This window comes from Nuphar pumila, chromosome 1, assembly GCF_984573655.1.
Source record: "Nuphar pumila chromosome 1, dmNupPumi1.hap1.1, whole genome shotgun sequence".
Lineage (NCBI taxonomy): Eukaryota > Viridiplantae > Streptophyta > Magnoliopsida > Nymphaeales > Nymphaeaceae > Nuphar > Nuphar pumila.
In genome coordinates, this window is record NC_143249.1 from 29,306,394 (window position 1) to 29,328,359 (window position 21,966).

At 34.9% G+C, this 21,966-nt stretch overlaps 1 protein-coding gene across 2 annotated transcripts in view; it reads right to left on the reverse strand.

Moving 5' to 3' along the window:
• LOC149848533 (uncharacterized) overlaps nucleotides 1-21,966 on the reverse strand; it is a 43,355-nt gene that overhangs the window by 16,236 nt on the left and 5,153 nt on the right. For both annotated transcript variants that reach the window (XM_089995956.1, XM_089995946.1), the window contains 5 exons: nucleotides 2,558-2,731; nucleotides 1,659-2,429; nucleotides 1,460-1,551; nucleotides 1,282-1,353; nucleotides 1,084-1,172 (listed from right to left, as the gene is read on the reverse strand). In XM_089995956.1, coding sequence (XP_089852082.1) covers nucleotides 1,084-1,172; nucleotides 1,282-1,353; nucleotides 1,460-1,551; nucleotides 1,659-2,429; nucleotides 2,558-2,731 — 1,198 coding nt within the window. The remainder of the gene's footprint in view (nucleotides 1-1,083; nucleotides 1,173-1,281; nucleotides 1,354-1,459; nucleotides 1,552-1,658; nucleotides 2,430-2,557; nucleotides 2,732-21,966) is intronic.

A 21,966-nucleotide genomic window follows, 5' to 3' on the forward strand; every position in this document is an offset into this window, starting at 1 on the left:
AGCAAGTAAAAGGATTGTGCAATCATCGTCACAAAAGAAGCAAAAAGTGACAAAGGGAAAGAATTGATAAACACATACACAATAAAATTGTCCTGCAACTTACCACTTTTTGGGGAGTTGTACTCCCCAAAAGTGGAGACAAAAAGTCGCTGGGTAACCCCAGAGACTGTTTATCTCTGATAAGTTTCTCCCTAGGGAAGAAATTATCTGGCATTGCAAACACACCCTAAATACATCACTGAACTGCAGAGAAATCATAGTGGGCCCAGAAAGGCTGTAGAGATTTAAGATTATCTTTTTCCATTTGATGCTTAAGTTAATGTTTGGAATCTCCAATCAGTTTCATTAACATTAGTAACAGGAGTAAAGCAAACATCAGATACCTTCCTACTCTGATGAAAACCAGATTGGGGGTACAAACTATTCTCCAGCTCCTCTGCAAGCCTCTCTTGCTTCAATTTCAGTAAAAACTCAGCAAAAATAAGCAACTAAAACTGTCTTTTTCAAAAGGGGACTAAATTCTTTCATGGTTAACTGAAAAAAAGGACCCTTTATATTAAACAGTGCTTATATGCTAGAATTATCACTTTTCCCTCAAAGTGAATTTAAAAGAAAATGAATTTCTTTTGTAAATTCATGTCAAAAACCAATTTCTTTTGTAGACTCATGCCACACCTTGATTAAATAGTAGGTGGTGGTCGAGGTTACAGATATGAATTGCTGACTAGGTTGAAAAGGAGTTATGGATTCAAACTCCTATATGCACGCAGACATGCACGAGACATACACACACATGCACAAAATGCACGCACACGCACATGCATACAGAGAGAGAGAGAGAGAGACTTTTTTTAATAAAAGATGTTTTAATGGTGACATGGGTTAACTTGATATTAGTTTTGGTTAACTAAGGAATATTTAGGTGCATTTTTTACTATTCAGAAATAAAAAAGTCAAGTCTGCTTTTTATTATGCCGCAAATTTTAAGGGATTTTTTGAAATCGATGTATGAACATAATACTAATGTCTATGCATGCACGCAAACACACACACACAGATCCATCTATATATACAGCTAATTACCTGTTCCTTTAAGCAGGTTACATCATCTGGTGTAATAAAAGCAAAAATAGGCTCCATTTTCTGCCAAAAAGAGCTTGAACAAGCATGATCTGCACAAGTAATTAAAATTACTGCCTACATCAATAACAAGATAAATAATGAAATTTTCATTAATATATTTCAGCATAGAAAACTAATCAACTAAAAACATATGCATACAGCTGGCTTTCCGAGCAAAACTAATAGCAGCTATAAGTTCTTCACGATCATCATCTGCTTCACCTGAAGGAACTGTGGAAGATAACAAACTCTCAGTATCAGAATAAAAAGGCAGCAAAAAACACTAAAAAGTTCAATAACAATGCTACGAACTTATTGCAAAAGAATTGCAGTTTACCAGTAAAATCTGGAGTAGCATTCAAGGCATGTCCAATACGAGTAGATGTCTTGCGATCTGAGAACTTTTTAGTAGGTGGGCGACCAGACTTACTGAAACCAGCATATATAACAAACTATAGTCAAACCAAAGCAGTCAATAGCAAGATTTTTAAACGACATGGCTGCATAATCCAGTCTAAACATAAAAAAAGGAACACCTTTCAATCTTATCTGAGACAGGTTTTCTATGCTTTGGGATAGATGCAATATCCATTTTTTCTCTAGAAAGAGGCAAGCAACTTCTAGATGAAGCAGAACCTCTACCAGTCCGTCCTTGTCTCCGCACTCCATCTCCAAATTCTTCTTTTGTAGGAACCTTGTTCTTCTTTGAGGGTGCTGCAAAATTAGTAGTCTTTTGAACTGAATTAACAGCCTTATCTTCGGCTTCACCACTAATTTTCCCCTTATCTTTAGATTTGTCAACAGCTCCTGAGTCTTCACTCTCTGAGAATCCAGCTGGAGATGGAACATTTTCAACTTTCAGTTTAAATTGTTGAGAAGCATTAGCAATACGCCTTAAAGGTCCAGACCCATTAGCCTCTCCAGAAACCAATCTAGTCCCTGTATCAGAGCTCGTGAACCCATCAGAAAGTAGCTGTGCTTCATCTCTGTTTGGGACAGGAGGAACTAAATTTGTTCTTCTAGCAACACGTGAAATCTTTTGGGGTCGTTGACCAACCCACTGAGCAACAGGCGGGGAAGATGACCGAGTAGACAGAGGACGTTTCCGATTACTGTTAATTCCGCTTGTTCCCTGGGCCTTGTTCAAGCTTGAAGACTGGTCCCATCCCTCAAGAGCCCCAGCCACCCGTGAAAAATTAACTGATGAATTAAATACTGCACCAGCTCCAGTGCGTGGTGCCCTGGAGGCCTTTATTTTTGCACCTGGAGTAGGACTTCCTGCCTGATTTCCCTCACGGACATTTTGCCTGCACGTACTCAAAAAGGGTTAAAGATGCATGTAAAATGAAAGTCTAAAAAAATATTAAAGACAAAATAACAAGATGAAATCCACAGTGTCAGAAAGAACTGGATCAACTTAACACATTTTGCATACTTGGTGATCCCCTTCACTGTGACCTTCTCTTTATCTGGTCCAACAATTCGATCCCTTCTGTCTTGGGAAATATTGTCCGAGTCTGTCCTTGGTATAGGGCGAACATTTAATCCACTTGGTTGAGTAGAACCATCTAACTTATTGGCTCCAATAATGGCATTGGCAGAACCTGATCTGCAATAGGTGCAAAAGGTTTAAGACATGGTTCATGAATTCAAAAAAACAAAAAAAATGGTGTCGACGAAGTAACACCATGCATAGGGAAACAAAAGGAGGTTCAGCCAACAACATGCAATGACCAAGTGGACTTTTAGAGGATCGGATATATATGAGAAAAATCAATTTAAAGATAGAGAAAAAGGAAGGAAAAGAAATGCATAGGATGGATCAATGTAACATGCTCTAAGGGAAATGTAAGACCCAAGATACTAATAATAGACACCAATAATATCAGCAACTAGAACCAAGATATCAATACCAAAGGAAACAAATTACACCATTCACCAATATGATATAAATAGAATGATTAAAATGCCCAAGAAAACAACAAAATATAGCTGAAGAACCAATATTATAATCTAATATCCACCAATATGATACAACAACAAAATACACCTGTGTAGCATAGTATCATCTGAATGTTCCTCCTAGAACGCTTAGATGAATCACACAAGGATCAAGATCTCGATATTAGATCTTCAGACCAACCATCAATGGAACTTCACAAAGAATAAGTCAAAGTAATCTTAAAAAATAAAGGTCATTCCTCTCCTTTTCAACAATTCCCCATGCTTAATTCTGATATCTTATCCTTCCCCGTCATTCCATGGTAGTATTCCAGGTTTCCAAAAGGAACATGTTTCTCAAAAGGCCAACAGGATTGTCACTGACCAACCATCTCAACAAAGGACAGCATACTACTGAAGGAGATAACTTTGCAGGATGACTGCAAATTTGAGCGCTAGGCCATTGTTTTGGTAATGTCAGAGGGAAACTGGCAAAGGACAAAACAATTGATGACTATATGAACATGCCCATGCTCTCTGAAGGTTAGGCCTGTCATTCCTAGGAAAGACACGTCTTCATGGTTGTATCATTATTATTCCTTTGTTTCATGGATATTTGTTTCCTTATACGTCTATTGATTTGTTGTCCTCTAATTTTCTCATACTAATGTTTTCTAATTTGGATTTCATATAGGCTGGACTTTTGAATAAAAAGTAACAAAAGATTTTTCTTTTTTCCTATTTAGCTTAGAAGGTGACAAAAGTTTCCATGTAAGTACTCTTTTCCATTTTCTTTGTGTATGGATGATAGTCAACCGTGACTGGACACACCATTTTGATATTACGTGAGAAGCACGGATAACATATTCTGTTGTCATGCTGTTTACATCATTGTTCCTTGCATTGAGGGCACTTGCTTCCAAAACTCTTCCTTTTCTTTTGCTCTCTAATCTAGAGAGGAAAATGCTAAGCAAGAACCTTTTTCATTTGACCATCGGCAAGATAAAGAGATTGTCCTCATTTAGTAATTGAGATTCTCTTGCCTGATGAAAAATGTGATGACCTTGATATGAAGCTACTAACCATGTCAAACGTTTAAAATAGAAATGCATGCCCTGCCAAGACAGAATTTCTGACTTGCTATCCTCGAGAGAAATTGAACAAGAAATTAAACAAACAGCTATAAACTTGGATGTCAATTTTATGCCTCAATGAGGTTAGTGTTAAAACGTATCTCATATATATATTTATATAGAGAGAGAGAGACATAAATATGCATATATATTTCATAGAGAGATACATATACATATATATATATATGTAACTATCTACTCATATATATATATATATATTAATACCCAATAAGGGTAAATCTGTCTTTTCCTTCTATTTTACGCATATTCTTATTATTGAATATGTATGTAATTTTTTCTTTTTTCTTTACTTTACTTTAATTTTTTATTTTTTAGTTCTTTTGGCTTTAAGCCATGGAGGGGCCCACCTCATGTGAACCTTGGGCCCCTCCAACGGTCCGTAAGATGACCGTTGGAGGGGCTCCAACGTTCACATGTGAGAGCCCCTCCAATGGCTCTCTTTAGTCTCTTATAAATAGGGAACTTCCCCTTCATTGTAAAATAAGCTTTTGTAAAGCTCTCCTTTGTGGTTCAATAAGAGATTCTATTTTTATTTTTGTGCATTTGTATTAGTGCACTTGTGTGAGTGTTCATTTGTGCCGTTGTGCACATGTATCACATCAAGGATATTGTGTCTTTGAGCACATAGTCTCATTATAGCTCATGTTTTCATCATACTCTGGTGGTTGCCTCGAAAAGTGTGTACTTTCTTAATCCTTCTTTTTTGGCGTGGAGAGCTCTTGCAATCCACTTCTAAGTGCAATACATCTCTTCAAGTTAGCTTAAAAGACCCTTTGTGGTAAGAGTCTCTATTCTTGAAGTTTTCTTTCTCTCTCATAAACTTCTCCATGGTGAAAAAAGATTCTCACTTTTCTCTTGTCTTTAAGCTCAATGGGTCAATCTATCATGTTTGGGCCGAAAATATGGAAGCACATATTAAAAAGAAAGGTCTTTGGAGCTATGTCAAAGGCACTATCCCCGAACCCGAACCTAAAATCACCACTATTGAAAAAGTTGAGATTAAGGTTCTTGATGGGAAAGAAAGAAAGAGAAGCAACTTTTGAAGAGTACAACAAGAAACATGAGGAATGGGAAATGAAGAATTATAAAATCCTTTCATGGATTTTCTCTTCGGTTGAAACCCGAATCAATGCAAATATTTTGAAGTTTAAGAAGGCATCTCAAGTATAGGAATACCTTAAAAGGATATACACTTCAAGGGATTTGTCCCACAAATATTATCTTCAAAAAAGGGCTTTGACCCTTCAACAAGGCGAATTGACTATTAGAGAATATTTCGCCGAATTATCCTCTATTTGGGATGAACCTGCTATATGCTTGGACCAAAATGGAGTGGGAAAGCCATTGAGCTTCGACACAAGCAACTAGAAGATCGGTTTTTTTATTTTTTGAATGGACTTAGACCCGAGTTTGAACAAATACGATCTTCACTTCTATCCTCCTTCACTTCTCCACCACTTAAAGGTGTTCTTACTAAATTAAGTGGAGAGAAAACTCGTATGGGTATAAGCAAGACCAATCCGAGTGTTCTTGCAACACCTTCAAACCAAGAAGAAAATGAAGGAGCTTATGTCGTTTCTAGACCGGGAACAATTCAAAAGCATACAAACCTCCTCATTTTAAAAATCAAAATCAAAGAGCAAGATAAATGGTGGTCAAAACGAAAGATATCAAGGAAGAGACTATAGCAAAATTATATGTCATTTTTGTAAAGAACCCAAAAGTATCAAACTGGTGTGTCCAAAATGGAAGAAGATGGTGGCTATGTCCACCACATTTCAACTGCATAAGGAAGATTGTTCATCCACCTCCGGCAATGGAGTTCTTTCTCTAAGTCAAGTCGTGAAAGCTTTACAACCTCTTTTCAAGGGATCTATCTCCGGGGCAGCCATGTCAACATTCTCTCCTCCCGGTAAAACTTCTTGGCTTTTAGATTCGGGTGCCTCATTTCATATGTCTTCAAATATTTTTCTCTTTCCGAATATTCAAAAAATATATCTTCATCTTTTGTTTCAACTGCGGATAACACTTCTCTTGAAATTAAAGGAATTGAAAACTTTGAAAAACAAAGTTTTTTTATTCCCAAAATTAGATTTATAGGAAAATTAAATTTAAATTTGCTTTCGGTCTCTCAACTCTCGGACCATGGATGTGACATAAAATTCTCATTTAATAAATGTTGGATATAGGATCGTCGGTCCGGGAAGTTGATTGGGGAAGGCTCTAAGAAGGAAGATCTATACTACGTGGACTCTCTTCAAATACCAAAGAACTCTTTTTGTAATACTGTCCAACATAAGCATATAAATGTTTGGCACAAAAGACTTGGGCATCCCAATGTCACCAAACTTTCGTATTTACGTTTTGTCAAAAATCTTTGGTATCAGAGCTTTGATATCAGCTCTAGGAAGAGAGATCTATGCTACGTGGACTCTCTTCAAATACCAAAGAACTCTTTTTGTAATGTTGCCCAACATAAGGATATAAATGTTTGGCACAAAAGACTTGGGCATCCCAATGTCACAAAACTTTCTTATTTACATTTTGTTAAAAATCTTCACAAAAGCATTCTCACTTGTAATAATTGTATCCTTGAAAAAATAAGAAGTTTGCCTTTTCAACAAAGATCTATGTTTACAACAAAATCTTTTGAACTTGTTCATTCAGACGTACGGGGACCGGCACCCGTTGTATCAAAAGGAGGGTTTGCATATTATGTTATTTTTGTTGATGATTACTCTAGATATTGTTGGATATACTTTCTGAAACACAAACATGAGGTTTTTGCATCATTTAAAGCATATCACATGATGATTAAAATCAATTTAATGAAAACCTAAAGATTCTTAAGACCGATTCCGAAGGTGAATATCTTTCAAATGAATTCAAAAGTTATCTTGAAAATTATGGAATTGTTCATCAAAAATCTTGTCGTAAAATACCTCAACAAAATGGGTTAGCTAAAAGAAAATATAGGCACATTATTGAAACCAATAGAACATTACTTATCTCTCAAAATATTCCAATAAGATTTTGGGCTGAGGCGGCTCTTGCATCTGTTTATCTCATAAATCGACTTTCATCTAAAAAATTAAATAAAATTTCACCTTTTGAAATATTATACCAAAAGAAACCCGACTATAATAGGTTGAGAATTTTTGGATGCAAATGTTTTGTTCTAACGGATAAAAATGACAAACTTTCACCAAAAGTCATTCCTTGTGCATTCCTTGGATATTCTAAAACCCAAAAAGGGTTTCGATGCTATGATATTAAAAATGACAAATTATATGTTTCTAGAAATGTGACTTTTTTGGAAAACGTTAGTGGTTTCGAAAAATGTGAATCTCACGAAGAAAATGTGGACTATTCTTTATTGTTTGACTTATTATCCAAGAATGATGATATTTCTAGTGATGATGAATTTGCGTATAATAGTGATAATAAAGTAAAAGAAAATGATAACTCTTCTCATCCATCTACCAATCATCATAGTGAAGAAAGGACATCTAGTGATCCTATCACTTATACTCATAGAGATAAAAGCATTTTTAGAAGTGCAATTGAGAAATATAGTGAACACAGTGAATCTACCTCTTCACATGATGAAAACCTTCGAAGAACTGAAAGAGCTAGAAGAGTTTCTTCTAGGTTTATATCGTATGAATCTTTTTTCCCTAAATATAGAACCGAAAGAACTAGAAGATGTTAAAAATGCCTTTTTGAATGGTGATCTTAACGAACAAGTCTATATGGATGCTCCTCCAGGTATGAGGATTCCTAAGGATAAAGTGTTTCATCTACGAAAAGTTCTTTATGGTTTGAAACAAGCTCTCAAGGCTTGGTATGATAGATTTAATAATGTAATGTTGGAAAATGATTTTTCATCATGTTTCACTGACACAACTTTGTTTGTCAAAAAATCTAATGCTGGGATAGTAATTTTATTGTTATATGTTGATGATATGCTAATACCAGGTGATGATACTAAGGGAATTAAGAGCATAAAATCTATATAAAAAGATAAATTTGAAATGTCCGACTTGGGATTCCTAACATATTGTTTAGGCATTGAAGTTGTTTATTCTCATAGAGGTTATTTTTTATCTCAAACTAAACTTGCATTTGAGATTATTGACAGGTCAGGAATTACAGATGATAAAATTTGTGAAACTCCTGAGGTAGTTGGTACAAAGATAAAAATCGATGATGGGATTCTTCTAATAGATCCCACTACTTACAGGCGACTTGTTGGATCTCTAATGTATCTTAGTATCACTAGACCTGATATTTCACATGTTGTTCATATTGCAAGCCAATTTCAACATGCGCCTACATCAGTTCATATGAGTGCAGTTCTCCGAATCATCAGATATATAAAGCGATCATTGAATAAGGGAATATTTATATCTTCTTCTTATGAATTAAATTTAATACCTTATACTGACTCTGATTGGGGAGGTGACCCAAATAACCGTCACTCCACCACTGGTTTTTATGTGTTTTTCGGAGACTCATTGATTTCTTGGAGATGCAAGAAGCAACAAAAGGTATCATTATCATCTACTAAAGCAGAATATCGAGCCATGGTAACTACTACCATGGAAATTGTTTGGATTTGACGGTTGTTGGAAGATATAGGAGTACATGTTCAAGGGTCCACGAAGCTGTGTTGTAATAATAAAAGTGCAATCTATATTGCCAAAAATCACACATTTCATGAGCACACAAAGCATATTGAGATGAACTTCCATTATGTTAGAGAAGAATATCTAAAAAGAGTTATAGATTTTCATATGTAACATCAGAATATCAATTGGCGAACTTCTTCACCAAGGCGCTATGTTCTCCCATATTCAACTTCCTCCTTGGCAAACTTTCAGTCATTACGCCCTAAGTTTGAGGGGGGTGTTAAAATGTATCTCCTATATATATTTATATAGAGAGAGAGATACATATACATATATTTCATATATATATATACTCATATATATAAATATATATTAATACCCAATAAGGGTAAATCTATCTTTTCCTTCTATTTTACGCATATTCTTATTATTGAATATGTATGTAATTTTTTCCTTTTTCTTTTCTTTATTTTGCTTTTTTATTTTTTAGTTCTTTTGGCTTTTAGACATGGAGGGGCCCACCTCATGTGAACCTTGGGCCCCTCCAACAATCAATAAGATGACCGTTGGAGGGGCTCCAACGTTCACATGTGGGAGCCCCTCCAATGACTCTCTCTAGTCTCTTATAAATAGGAGACTTCCCCTTAATTGTAAAATAAGCTTTTGTAAAGCTCTCCCTTGTGGTTCAATAAGAGATTCTATTTTTATTTTTGTGCATTTGTATTTGTGCCTTTGTGCACTTGTGTGAGTGTTCATTTGTGCCTTTGCACACTTGTGTGAGTGTTCATTTATGCCTTTGTGCACAGGTATCTCATCAAGGATATTGTGCCCTTGAGCACAGAGTCTCATTGTAGACATTTTCACAGTTAACATGAGATTCCAAAAGCAAAAGTATAATTTATATAGTTTGGGTTTAGTCTCCACATGAGGAAAGAACTTTAACCAAATCATAAAAATGATAGAAATGTGAACAAAACAATTAAGCAAACAACGATAATCCCTTTTCAGGGGAAGGAAAAAAATATACAGACCTTGGGTATCATCTCTAATGAAACAAGTGCACAAATACAATGCCACAAAGTGGCTACAAAGATGCTCACTCATAAGTACAAGAGCCTCGAATGGGCCAAATACAAAGAGCCACTAACGGCCAACACACACTCTCAAAAGAGAGCACGAACATAGAAAATAATAAGGATCGTATTCAAATATGATTGGCAAACAAGCATTACAAATACAAGAGTGGGAGTGCTTTTATATAGGCACTCCCATGTTTAAGGGGCTGTCCCAACTAACTCTTGGGCCAGCTCCCAATCACATGTTACATCAGTTAAAAAGAAATAAGAATAAAACAGAAAATAAGAAACTCGTGAGTCCCTAATGGACTGACACCTATTCCAGACTGAAAAGATTGAAATACCCCTAATGGGTATTTCAGTTTACATACACAGGGAACTATATATATATATATATATATATATATATATATATATATATATATATATATATATATATATATATATATATATATATATATATACACACACAATACAAATGTTATATACACAAGTTCATATGCACTATATTTTAACACTTGCCCTCAAACTTACGGTGTGATCACCGAAAGTTTGTCAAGAAGAAAATAAAATCGAGGTGACGGAAGCGCATATTTGGAGGCAACATAAGGTAGAGTGATGGTGTGCCTCAGAAATTCTTAACGTACACAGTGGCAGTCAATTTCGATATGCTTGGTTCTTTCAAGAAATGTATGGTTGTCAGCTATGTATATTGCACTCTTATTATCACGACCAAGGTTTTAAAACTCGGGACTCGACTTGTTCTTTATTGACTCGTGACTCGGGACTCGACTCGTTCTTTATTGACTCGTGACTCGGCGGGTCAACTCGGTGACTCGTACCGGGTTTTGTTAACTTTTGATTTTAAAAGAAAAACAAATTATAATTTGTGTCAAACCATGTTTTTCAGTAAACAAGAGATCCTTGGGTTGTGTTTAGGCATGAAACTGGGAGAGAGATGTGACTCTTTCTTAGGTTGCTTTTGAACTGATTGTTAGAAAATAACATATATATGTATATACTTGAATATATATATATATATATTTATATATATACATACTTTTCATAATACAAGAGTACGTATATGTATATATATATATATATATGTATATAACTATATATTTAAAGTATATACTTATATTCTTGTAATACTTTTTTATTTATTTATTTTTGTAATTTTATTTCTTTCTTATTTTTTTGTCTTTTTGTCAAACAGTCATAATTGACTAGAGTTGTTGGGCTGTTAAAACAGCCAACAGCCTTTTTGTCAGGTTCTGTCAAACAGTCAAAATGTTGACTGTTTGAATAGAGTTGTTGGGCTACTTCCAATGGCTCTAATTAGAGCTGTTGGGAGTAGCCCAACAGCTACTCCAATAGCTTCTCTCATGTAATCTCTCTATAAATAAGGGCATGCTGCCCATTGTAATTTAGATATAAAGGTAGAGGGTTTTACCTCTTACATACTCAGATTCAAGTGCATTTATGCACTATTCTTATGTTTGTGCTGTGGAGCATTTTGTATGCTATTTTGGTTTACCATATTGGGTGAATGTATGTTTTGTCAAGTTGTTTGTAGACTTGATTGTGTGTAAGACTCTTTACATGATATCAGAGCTTGGTGTATGATCAACCGTGCATTGGTGAGCTGCATCGTAAAGTGTGTCTTCTCTCTTTCGTGATTGGTGGTTCTTTTTTTTCTTTGGATTCATCATGGGTGAATTTTTTCCGCACAATACAAGCAACTCCAACTTCATTCCGCCATTCAAACTTGAAGGAAGCAACTATAACATTTGGGCGGGACACTTGGAGACATTCATCAAGGGTCAAGGTTTGTGGGGATTCATAAGAGGTACTATTCTTGAACCCACTCCCAAAATTACATTAGGTGAAAATGACGCTGAGACTAGTCTTGAAAAACAAAACAAAGCCATGGAAGAATACTACAAAAAATTAGATGAATGGGAAATGAAAAATGTCAAAATTCTTTCATGGATGCTTAGTGGAGTTGAGACAAAAATTGTCTCAACCCTTTTGTGTTACAAAAAGGCAAATGAAGCATGGGAATATCTTAGAGGTATGTTTACCGAAAAAAATATGGCTCACAAGTATTATCTTAAAGAAAAAGTTAGAAACATTAAACAAGGAGATAAGAATGTAAGAGATTATTTTATGGAGTTATCTTCCATTTGGACCCAACTTGCCCAATTTGAACCCAAATGGGAAGGAAAGTGTATAGAAATGCGGAGAGTTCAAGTTGAAGAAGATAGACTTTTCGCTTTTCTCTATGGTTTGAGACCCGAGTTTGAACAAACAAGGGCCTCCTTGCTATCATATTCATCACCTCCTCATATTCATGAGATTCTCACTAAACTTAGTGGAGAAGAGACTAGGCTAAACATGAGTAAAAATGTTAGTGTGATTGCTACTTCTAGCAATGGTCAAGAAGAGTATTGCGCACTTGCCGCATCAAAACCAGGACACTATATCAAGCCATATAAAGTATAAACCTCCTCATTTTAATAAGAATCGAGGAGAATCAAAAATCATTTGCCATAATTGTAATGAGCCCGGTCATATTAGGCCTCAATGTCTTAGATACAAATATAGGTCTCAAGAAAAGCGTGTTGCCGTTGCACCATCAAAACAAGATGAAGATACTTTGAATCTCAAAGACCTCACCAAATCATTATCTCAACAGACGGAGGCATTGCAACCACTGCTTAAAGGATAGATCCTCAGGAGCGGCCATTGCAACCTCTTCTACTCCTGGTATGTGCTCTTGGCTTCTTGATTCAGGAGCTTCTTTTCATATGACCCCACATAGATCTATTTTATCCGAATGTCAACCTAATTCAAATGCATCATTTGTTTCCATTGTCAATGGTACTGCCTTGGAAATAGAGGGTGTTGGAATTTTTAAAAATGATTTGTCAAAACATAACAACTTTTATATTCCGAAAATAAGACTTATACCAAAACTTCATCTTAATCTACTTTCTGTTTCTCAAATGTCGGATCATGGATGTGATGTCATTTTCTCATCAAGTAAATGTTGGGTGCAGGATCGCCAGTCCGGGAAATTGATTGGGGAAGGTTCTAGGCAAGGAGATCTTTATTATATGGATTTTCTTTGTATTCCAAAGGAATCATTTTGCAACACTGCCCAAACAAAAGACATACGAACTTGGCATCATAGACTTGAGCATCCAAATATAAGGAAATTAAATTTTGTACCTATTACCAAGAATCTTTTTAAAGATAATTTTGAATGCAAAGAATGTTTACTTGGTAAAATGACAGTCTTGCCTTATGGTCAAAGAACTTTTTACTCCTCAATGTCTTTTGAATTAGTTCATTCGGATGTATGGGGTCCTGCTCCTGTAGCCTCTAAAGGAGGATTCTCCTACTATGTTGTGTTTATTGATGGTTTCACTAGATATTGTTGGATTTACTTTCTTAAGTATAAATCAGATGTATTTGCAACCTTCAAAACATTCCATAACATGATTAAAAATCAATTTGAAAGTAAACTCAAAATTCTCAGAACTGACTCTGGAGGAGAATACTTGTCAAATGAGTTTAAACAATTTTTAGAAAACGAAGGAATTTTACATCAAAAATCGCGTCCTAGAACCCCGCAACAAAATGGAATTTCAGAAAGGAAACACGGATATATTATGGAAACTACAAGGACTCTTCGTATTGCTAAAAATGTTCCAAAAAATCTTTGGGCTGAAGCTGCATTAACCTCAGTATATCTTATAAATAGGATGCCTTCCAAAACTTTATCTAATGAAATTCCTTTTGAAAAATTATTCAAATATCAACCTGACTATCAAAGACTGAGAATCTTTGGTTGCAAATGTTATGTTTTGAATGATAAAGGAGATAAACTATCTTCTAAAGTTATTTCCTGTGCGTTCATTGGTTATTCAGAAACACAAAAAGGATTTAAATGTTATGATACCAAAAATGATAAACTTCTCATTTCAATGAATGTTAATTTTGTTGAAAATGAAAGTGGATTTGAAGAAAACATGCCGTAAGACATAAACTCTGATTATTCTTTCTTGCTCAAACTATTGTCTAATGATGAAAATATTTATGTAGAACCTCTTATTGAAAATAGAACAACAGTCGAACCAATAGTATACACTAGAAGAAATCGAAATGCATCCAATGAAGGTGTAAATCAAAGTAATCATGAAGCATTAGAAATTCCTTCAGAACAAACCACTATTCGTAGATCAGAACGAACCTCAAGAATCCCAAATAAAATTGTCTTATGATTCATTCTCTCCTAAGCATAGAGCATGTCTTATAGCTATCCATTCATATTTTGAACCCTCATGTTACAATGAAGCAAAAAATTTACCTGAATGGTTAAAAGCTATGCACATAGAATTAGAAGCTCTTAAAGATGCTAATACTTGGGAAATTCTGGATTTACCTATAGGAAAGAAGACAATAGGTTGTAGATGGGTTTTTGAAGTAAAAACCAAAAGTGATGGATCCTTGGAAAGGCATAAAGTCAGTCTAGTTGCCAAAGGATATTCTCAAGAATACGGAGTAGATTACGAAGAAACTTTTGCTTTTGTTGCCAGGATGACCACTGTTTGAATGCTTGTAGCTATTTCAGCTATTAAAAATTGGAATATATTTCAAATGGATGTTAAAAATGCATTTTTAAATGGGAATCTCAATGAGGAAGTATATATGGATATTCCACCTAGATTAATAATTCCTTCAGGTAAAGTGCTTAAATTAAAAAAGGCATTATATGGCCTCAAACAAGCACCTAAAGTTTGGTTTGATACTTTTAACAATTTTATTACAAGGTATGGTTTTAAACCATGCTATACTGATACAGCTTTGTTTATCAAGAACTCTTTTGTTGGTATTATAATTTTACTTTTATATGTTGATGATATGTTAATTACAGGTAGTGGAGGGAATCAAGAAAGTAAAACAGTTTTTGAAAAATTCTTTTGAAATGACAGATCTTGGGTTTCTAACATACTTTCTTGGTATAGAAGTTTTATACTCTAACCGAGGATATATATTGTCACAAACAAAGTTTGCTTCAGATATTATTGACAGGTCAGGACTTTCAGATGATAAAGTTGTTGATACTCCAGAGATTGTCGGAATGAAAATGCGAGCCGATGATGGAGTTCCTTTGGACAATCCAACTCCCTTCAGACAGCTAGTGGGATCTCTTATGTATTTAAGTATTACAAGACCAGACATAGTCCATGTTGTACATATAGTCAGTCAATTTCAACATGCTCCAACATCAGCTCATATGAGTGCAGTCATAAGAATTATTAAATACATCAAAGGCACTATAAATAAGGGAGTCTTTCTGTCCTATTCCTCCTCCTTAGATCTTATTGTATATTCTGATGCTGATTGGGGAGGAGATCCAAATAACAGGCGCTCAACAACTGGTTTTTGTATATTTCTAGGTGAATCTTTGATTTCATGGAGGTGCAAGAAACAACAAAAGGTGTCATTATCATCTACAAAAGCTGAATATAGAGCAATAGCAACTACTACTATGGAAGTCGTGTGGCTCAAACAATTGATTTCAGATATGGGGATTCACCTTCAGAATCCTACAAGATTGTGTTGTGACAATAAGAGTTCGATATACATTGCTCGAAATCATACGTTTCATGAAAGAACTAAGCATATAGAGATGGATTGTCATTTTGTTCGTGAAGAATATTTGAAGAAGACTATTGATCTTCCCTATGTGACATCAGAATATCAACTTGCTGACTTCTTCACCAAGGCACTATGCTCAACAAGATTCAACTTTTTACTTGACAAACTTTCGGTGATTTCACCATAAGTTTGAGGGAGACTGTTAGAAAATAACATATATATGTATATACTTGAATATATATATATATACATACTTTTCGTAATACAAGAGTATATATATATAACTATATATTTAAAGTATATACTTATATTCTTGTAACACTTTTTTTTATTTATTTTTGTAATTTTATTTCTTTCTTATTTTTTTGTCTTTTTGTCAAACAGTCATAATTGACTAGAGTTGTTGGGCTGTTAAAACAGCCAACAGCCTTTTTGTCAGGTTCTGTCAAACAGTCAAAATGTTGACTGTTTGAATAGAGTTGTTGGGCTACTTCCAATGGCTCTAATTAGAGCTGTTGGGAGTAGCCCAACAGCTATCCCAACAGCTACTCCAATAGCTTCTCTCATGTAATCTCTCTATAAATAAGGGCATGCTGCCCATTGTAATTTAGATATAAAGGTAGAAGGTTTTACCTCTTACATACTCAGATTCAAGTGCATTTATGCACTATTCTTATGTTTGTGTTGTGGAGCATTTTGTATGCTATTTTGGTTTACCATATTGGGTGAATGTATGTTTTGTCAAGTTGTTTGTAGACTTGATTGTGTGTAAGACTCTTTACACTGATAACAATTGGCATCAACTAAATCAGCTTGGTTTTTGCTTGTATTACTTCCTGGGTTTGTCATTTTCTAGTTAAACCATTCATAGAGAGCAGTAGCATTGAAAAATGCATAGGCTGATCTCTACCAGACTATCTCACAGGAATATTCCCAACTTACCAGTTACCCTTGTGTCATGCCCCCTTATACTGTATTCTTAATGAAAAATTGAACAACAATGGCATGCCATGTGTCCTTTTTGTTGTCCATGTGACCATATATAAATGTACATTCTTGACAAATGAACAAAGGTCATTAAAAGCAACTAATGTTGTAGCAAAAACTCTAGGATAGCCTGCTAAATAGCCTTCAAATTTCTTTTTAGACAAAGGACTATGGAGTAAGTTGAAGAATAACTATGGTGTAAGTTGAAAAATATGAAATTAAGTGGCATGACAAAAATTCTCGAAAGAGATGCATCTGGTTGTTCACTCCCAAAAATAGCTAAAACTCTTTTCCCTATGAACACTGGCTCCTAATGTTGTTTCTTATGAATTAGCGGGATTTTTGTATTTTGATGGTTTTGTGCATTGTCAAGCAATCAAGAACTTATGTGAAGCTCTGTTGACATTTGTCTTATTGGTAGAAATTTATGGAAACATTACAAATCCTCTCTTGAGTGACTTCTAGCTACTGGCTACCACAAGGCCAATTACCAGTTTCCAACATATACTTAGTTCCTTAATTTTATGCTTCTGATAATACATGATGAATATTATAGTTGATTATGCTATGATAGTGATACCTAGTACATGTTACGAAGTTAACACACACTCAGGGAAGATCCAAGAGCACACATACCACAAATCCAATGAGCACATCAGTCCACCAAATCATCCAACACAAGGACCACTAAGGACACACTCACAAGAGACCCTAAGGGTCTGTCTGATTGCTTGTCCAAGATTGGACAGACCCTTAGAACATAACAGACAGAACATATGTTCTGTCTGTAACAACCGTACTTCATCCCATGTTTGTTTCAACTCAAATAAAAAATCAAATTTCAAACATCCCAGAACTCGTCTGAGTCAGGCCGAGTCAGGCCCGAGTCAAGCCCGAGACTTGGCAAGCCGAGTTTGCCTTGCCGGGTTGACTCGTTGGAGGGCCGAGGCGAGCCGAGTCAGCCAAGTCAACGAGTTGACTCAGCGAGTTTTAAAACCATGATCACGACACAGTCTTGAAGGTGTTTGAAGATGAACACTCATGTCTTCAAGTAATCTTCGCAACTAAATGATCTTTAATGTGGTCGTAGTCATAGTACGGTACTCGTCTTTAGTGAATGATAAAGATACTTTATGTTGCTTTTTGTACTTTCACGACACCAAAAAATCACCTATAAAAACACAAAAACAAATAGTCGAGTGTTGATCATTCGGATCTCATCCACAATCTATCAGAATAAGCAATCAACTTAAGAGGAGAAGAGGAGGATAACAAAAGACCTCTAGAGGTATATGTTTGTAAATATCTAACAATTCTCATCTCAGCACTCATGTGAACTGTGGTAGGAAAATGTTGAAAGTGGCTAATAGTATAAACTGCATCCGCAATATCAGGCCTAATAATAGTTAAATACGTCAGGACGCCAATCATTTGGCGATATATAATATAATCATCCAAAGGTGTCCCATCATTAATCTTCATCTTAGCATTAATAACTTCAGGTGTGTCCACCCTTTTTTTATCAGTAATGTTTGACCTATCAATAATATCATTAGCAAACTTGGTTTGAGAAAGCAAATATCCTCTAAGAGAGTAAGCAACCTCAATTCAAAGAAAAAATCTGAGAAATTCAAGATTAGTCATTTCAAAATATTTTTTAAGATACATTTAATATCCTTTACTCCCTATTTGTCTTCACCCATAATGATCATATCATTAACATAAAGCAGATGTATAACAATCTCTGCATCAGATTTCTTAGTAAACATAGCAATATCAGTAAAACTAAGCTTTATCATAACAAAACTAAAGTGATCATACCAGGCTTTAGGTGCATGTTTCAAACCATAAAAAGTTTTTCTCAATAGAAGTACCTTACCAGAGGGGACTTCATATCCAGGAGGTGAATCCATATAAACTTCTTCTTTCTATATTGAATTGTGCTAGGTTCTCTAGTTTTAATGTTCTCACCCATCATGATTTGATTGAGGCTCTTCATCTCTATCATTTTCATACGAAGAACCACCCTTACTTTGAGGCAACAATTCAAGCAAAAAAGAATACTCAGAGTCTTTCTTAGGCATATTTTAAAAAAAAATTCAAAACACTCTTGGATATATATGATTTGTTATTTTTGAAATCAAAACATCTAAACCCTTTCTGAGTTTTTCCATATCCAAAGAAAGCACACAATATGGCTTTGGGAGAGAGTTCATCCTTTTTGTCAGTGAGAACAAAGCACTTGCATCCAAAAGGTCTTAACCTAAGATAATCGAGAGAAACTTTAAAAAGTTTTTCATAAGGAGAAATGTTTTGAAGCTTAGATGACGGAAGTCGGTTGATGAGATATACAACTATCAAACATGCTTCAGCCCAAAAATGTTTTGGAACATCTTTTGCAATTAAAAGAGTTCTAGTAGTTTCAATTATGTGTTTGTGTTTTATCTCAGCTAATCTGTTTTGTTGAGTATAGGCACATAATCTTTGATGAATAATTACATTATTTTCAAAATAAGTTTTGAAATCATTTGTCATAAATTCTCCCTCAGAGTCGGAGTGAATGATAGAAATTTTGGTCTTGAATTGGTTTTTGATAAGGTTATGGTATTTTTCAAAGTTCTCAAAAACATCATTTTTGTATTTAAGGAAGTATATTTATGAGTATCTTGTATAGTCATCAACAAACATTACATAATAAGAGAAACCACCTTTAGATAAAATAGGAGAAAGTCCCCAATACATTCGAGTGCACTAATTCAAATGGTTTAGAAGAAAAGAAGGTTCTTTTTGGAAATGAGAGAGCCTTCATTTTGCCAATAATATAATCCTCACAATAAAAAATTTCATTACAAAATTTGCTTAAATGAGGTACATGAGATCATTTTGACAAACTAGGATGCATCCCAATCTTTGATGTTATAAAGCTAAATTTACATTTTGAACATTATAACAAAAATTATTTTTTGAAAAAAGAAGACAATTTATGTAGTAAATGTCGCCTCTATGGCCTTCTCCAATCTTCTTCTTGGACCAGAGATCTTGCACAAAAAACTTTTTGGATGAGAAGGAGACACTATACCAATGATCAGTAATTTGTGAAACATATAAAATATTTAAATTTAATTTTGGAACAAGTCTAAATTTTGGAATAGAGATTTTGGAAGTGTTCAAAATTTTCAATGCTTTTTATGTTAAGAGAGGATCCATCGGCGGTAAAAACATTTTTTTGTGTTGAATTAGGGCAACATTCAGAAAGTAAAGAGGAATGTGAAGTCATATGAAATAAGGTTCCAGAATCCAAAAGCCACGAAACCTTACTGGGAGGTGACGATATAGAGACCGCAACACCGAAGAGATATGAGTTTTTGATTAGTGGATGAAGAGCCTCCATGATTTGAGAGAACATGGTTCCAATAGACTTTTAATCTTCATTGGTTCCACTTCTTTCTTCGTGAGATGCTCTCACGGATGCCACATCTTTGTCTTCTCTTCCTTTAAACTTGGGGTAAAATGGCTTAATATAGCCCGGTTCTCCACAATTATGACAAGTTAATATAGTTCTTTTTTTGTTGTCATTATATCTAGACTTCCCATTATAAGGCCTTGAAAAGTTGGGTTGTTTATAACGGCCAACACATTATCCTTTGTCTCCTTAGATTCACACATAGATTTTAGTCTTGTTTTTTCCATGCATACTTGAGCCAAGACTTCATGCAAGGGAAGAGGTTTTTTTCTATGCATAATATTCACCTGAACTTGTTCAAATTCGGGTCTAAGTCTTCTAAAAAATTGGAACAATTGTTCCTCATGATTATATTTCTTTCATTCTTGAGCATCATTTGGAATCTCCCATATAGGCACAAGTTTAGTCGATTGAGCCCAAAGCCTCTTGAGGATAATATAGTACTCTTACGGTCTTATCACCTTGTTTGCAATTATGTACCTTGTCTTTGAGATCTCATTTGTGTGTCACATCTTTTTTGGTATATGTATGTCTAACATATTTCCAAGCCTCATCAGCTCTTTCAAATTCAAGAATATTAGAAAAAAGCTACTTGTGCATACTACCCATAAGTAGGGAAAGAACCTTGGCATGACCTACTTTCCACTCTTTATAGGTTTTTTTGTAATCAACCACAGCCTTTTCTTTTTCAATCTCCTTAAGGCTTTCTTATTTGAATCCACCATCGGCTCCAACAACCAATTTTGTAAGAATTGGTTGTTGTTTTAATGTAGATCCATCAACAAAATGCCATAAATCTTTACCCATGAGAATTCTTTTCACCATTGCGTCCCACATGTAGTTTTTCTCATCAAAGTTGATGGAAACAATTGTTACAATTTCTTTATCGATCATAGTAGAGGAAATAATAGAGATAAAAATGTGAAAAGAGAAGACAGGAAAAAGTGTTGAAGAAGTTTGATGACGTGCTTCATGAGGCAACGAATCAACAAACCAATGCTCCACCAATCCCATGAATCTCCTTTTTAAGCTTTTGCCCAAGAACACCAAAGGCTTTGATACCATGTAATAAACAACAAGTGCACAAATACAATACTACGAAGTGGCTACAAGATGCACACTCACAAGTACAAGAGCCTCTAAGGGGCCAAATACAAAGAGCCACTAAGGGCCTACACACAAAGTCTCAAAGGAGAGCAAGAACATAAAAAACAATAACGATCTTATTCAAATATGCTTGGCAAACACAAGAGAAGCAAGGTTAGATTTGTAACCATTGGGGTTGGTCCAACAGCTAGTTGGATCAGCTCCCAATCACATGTTACATCAGTTAAAAAGAAATAAGAATAAAACAGAAAATAAGAAACTCGCCAGTCCCTAATGGATTGACACTTATTACAGATTGAAAAGACTGAAATACCCCTGATGGGTATTTCAGTTTACATACACAGTGAACTATATAGAGAGAGAGAAATGGGTAGGTGCCTAACGCTTTTTGTGCCTACCGCATGCCTACCAAGCTTGGATAGGGGTTTTCAGGTTATTTTTCAAAAATCTGACCCTACAAATGTGTTATGCATGATCGATTTGCTAGAAAATCACTTGGTTCATGTTTTTTGAGAAAAAATAATTTTTTAAGCATTGAATATATTTTTAAATTGTAGACCGTTGATTTTTTAATCTTATAAAAACCTAACTTGGGGTTGGAATTGGACGATCCAAAAGTCGATTCCCACAAAATCAAACATGTAGATCACATCTGTATGGTCAGATTTTAGAAAAATAACCTGAAAAAAAAAAATATATATATATATATAGAGAGAGAGAGAGAGAAATGGGTAGGTAACTGATGCTTTTTGTGCCTACCTAGCTTGTATCCTTGTGTTTTCAGGTTGTTTTTCAAAAATCTGACCCTACAGATG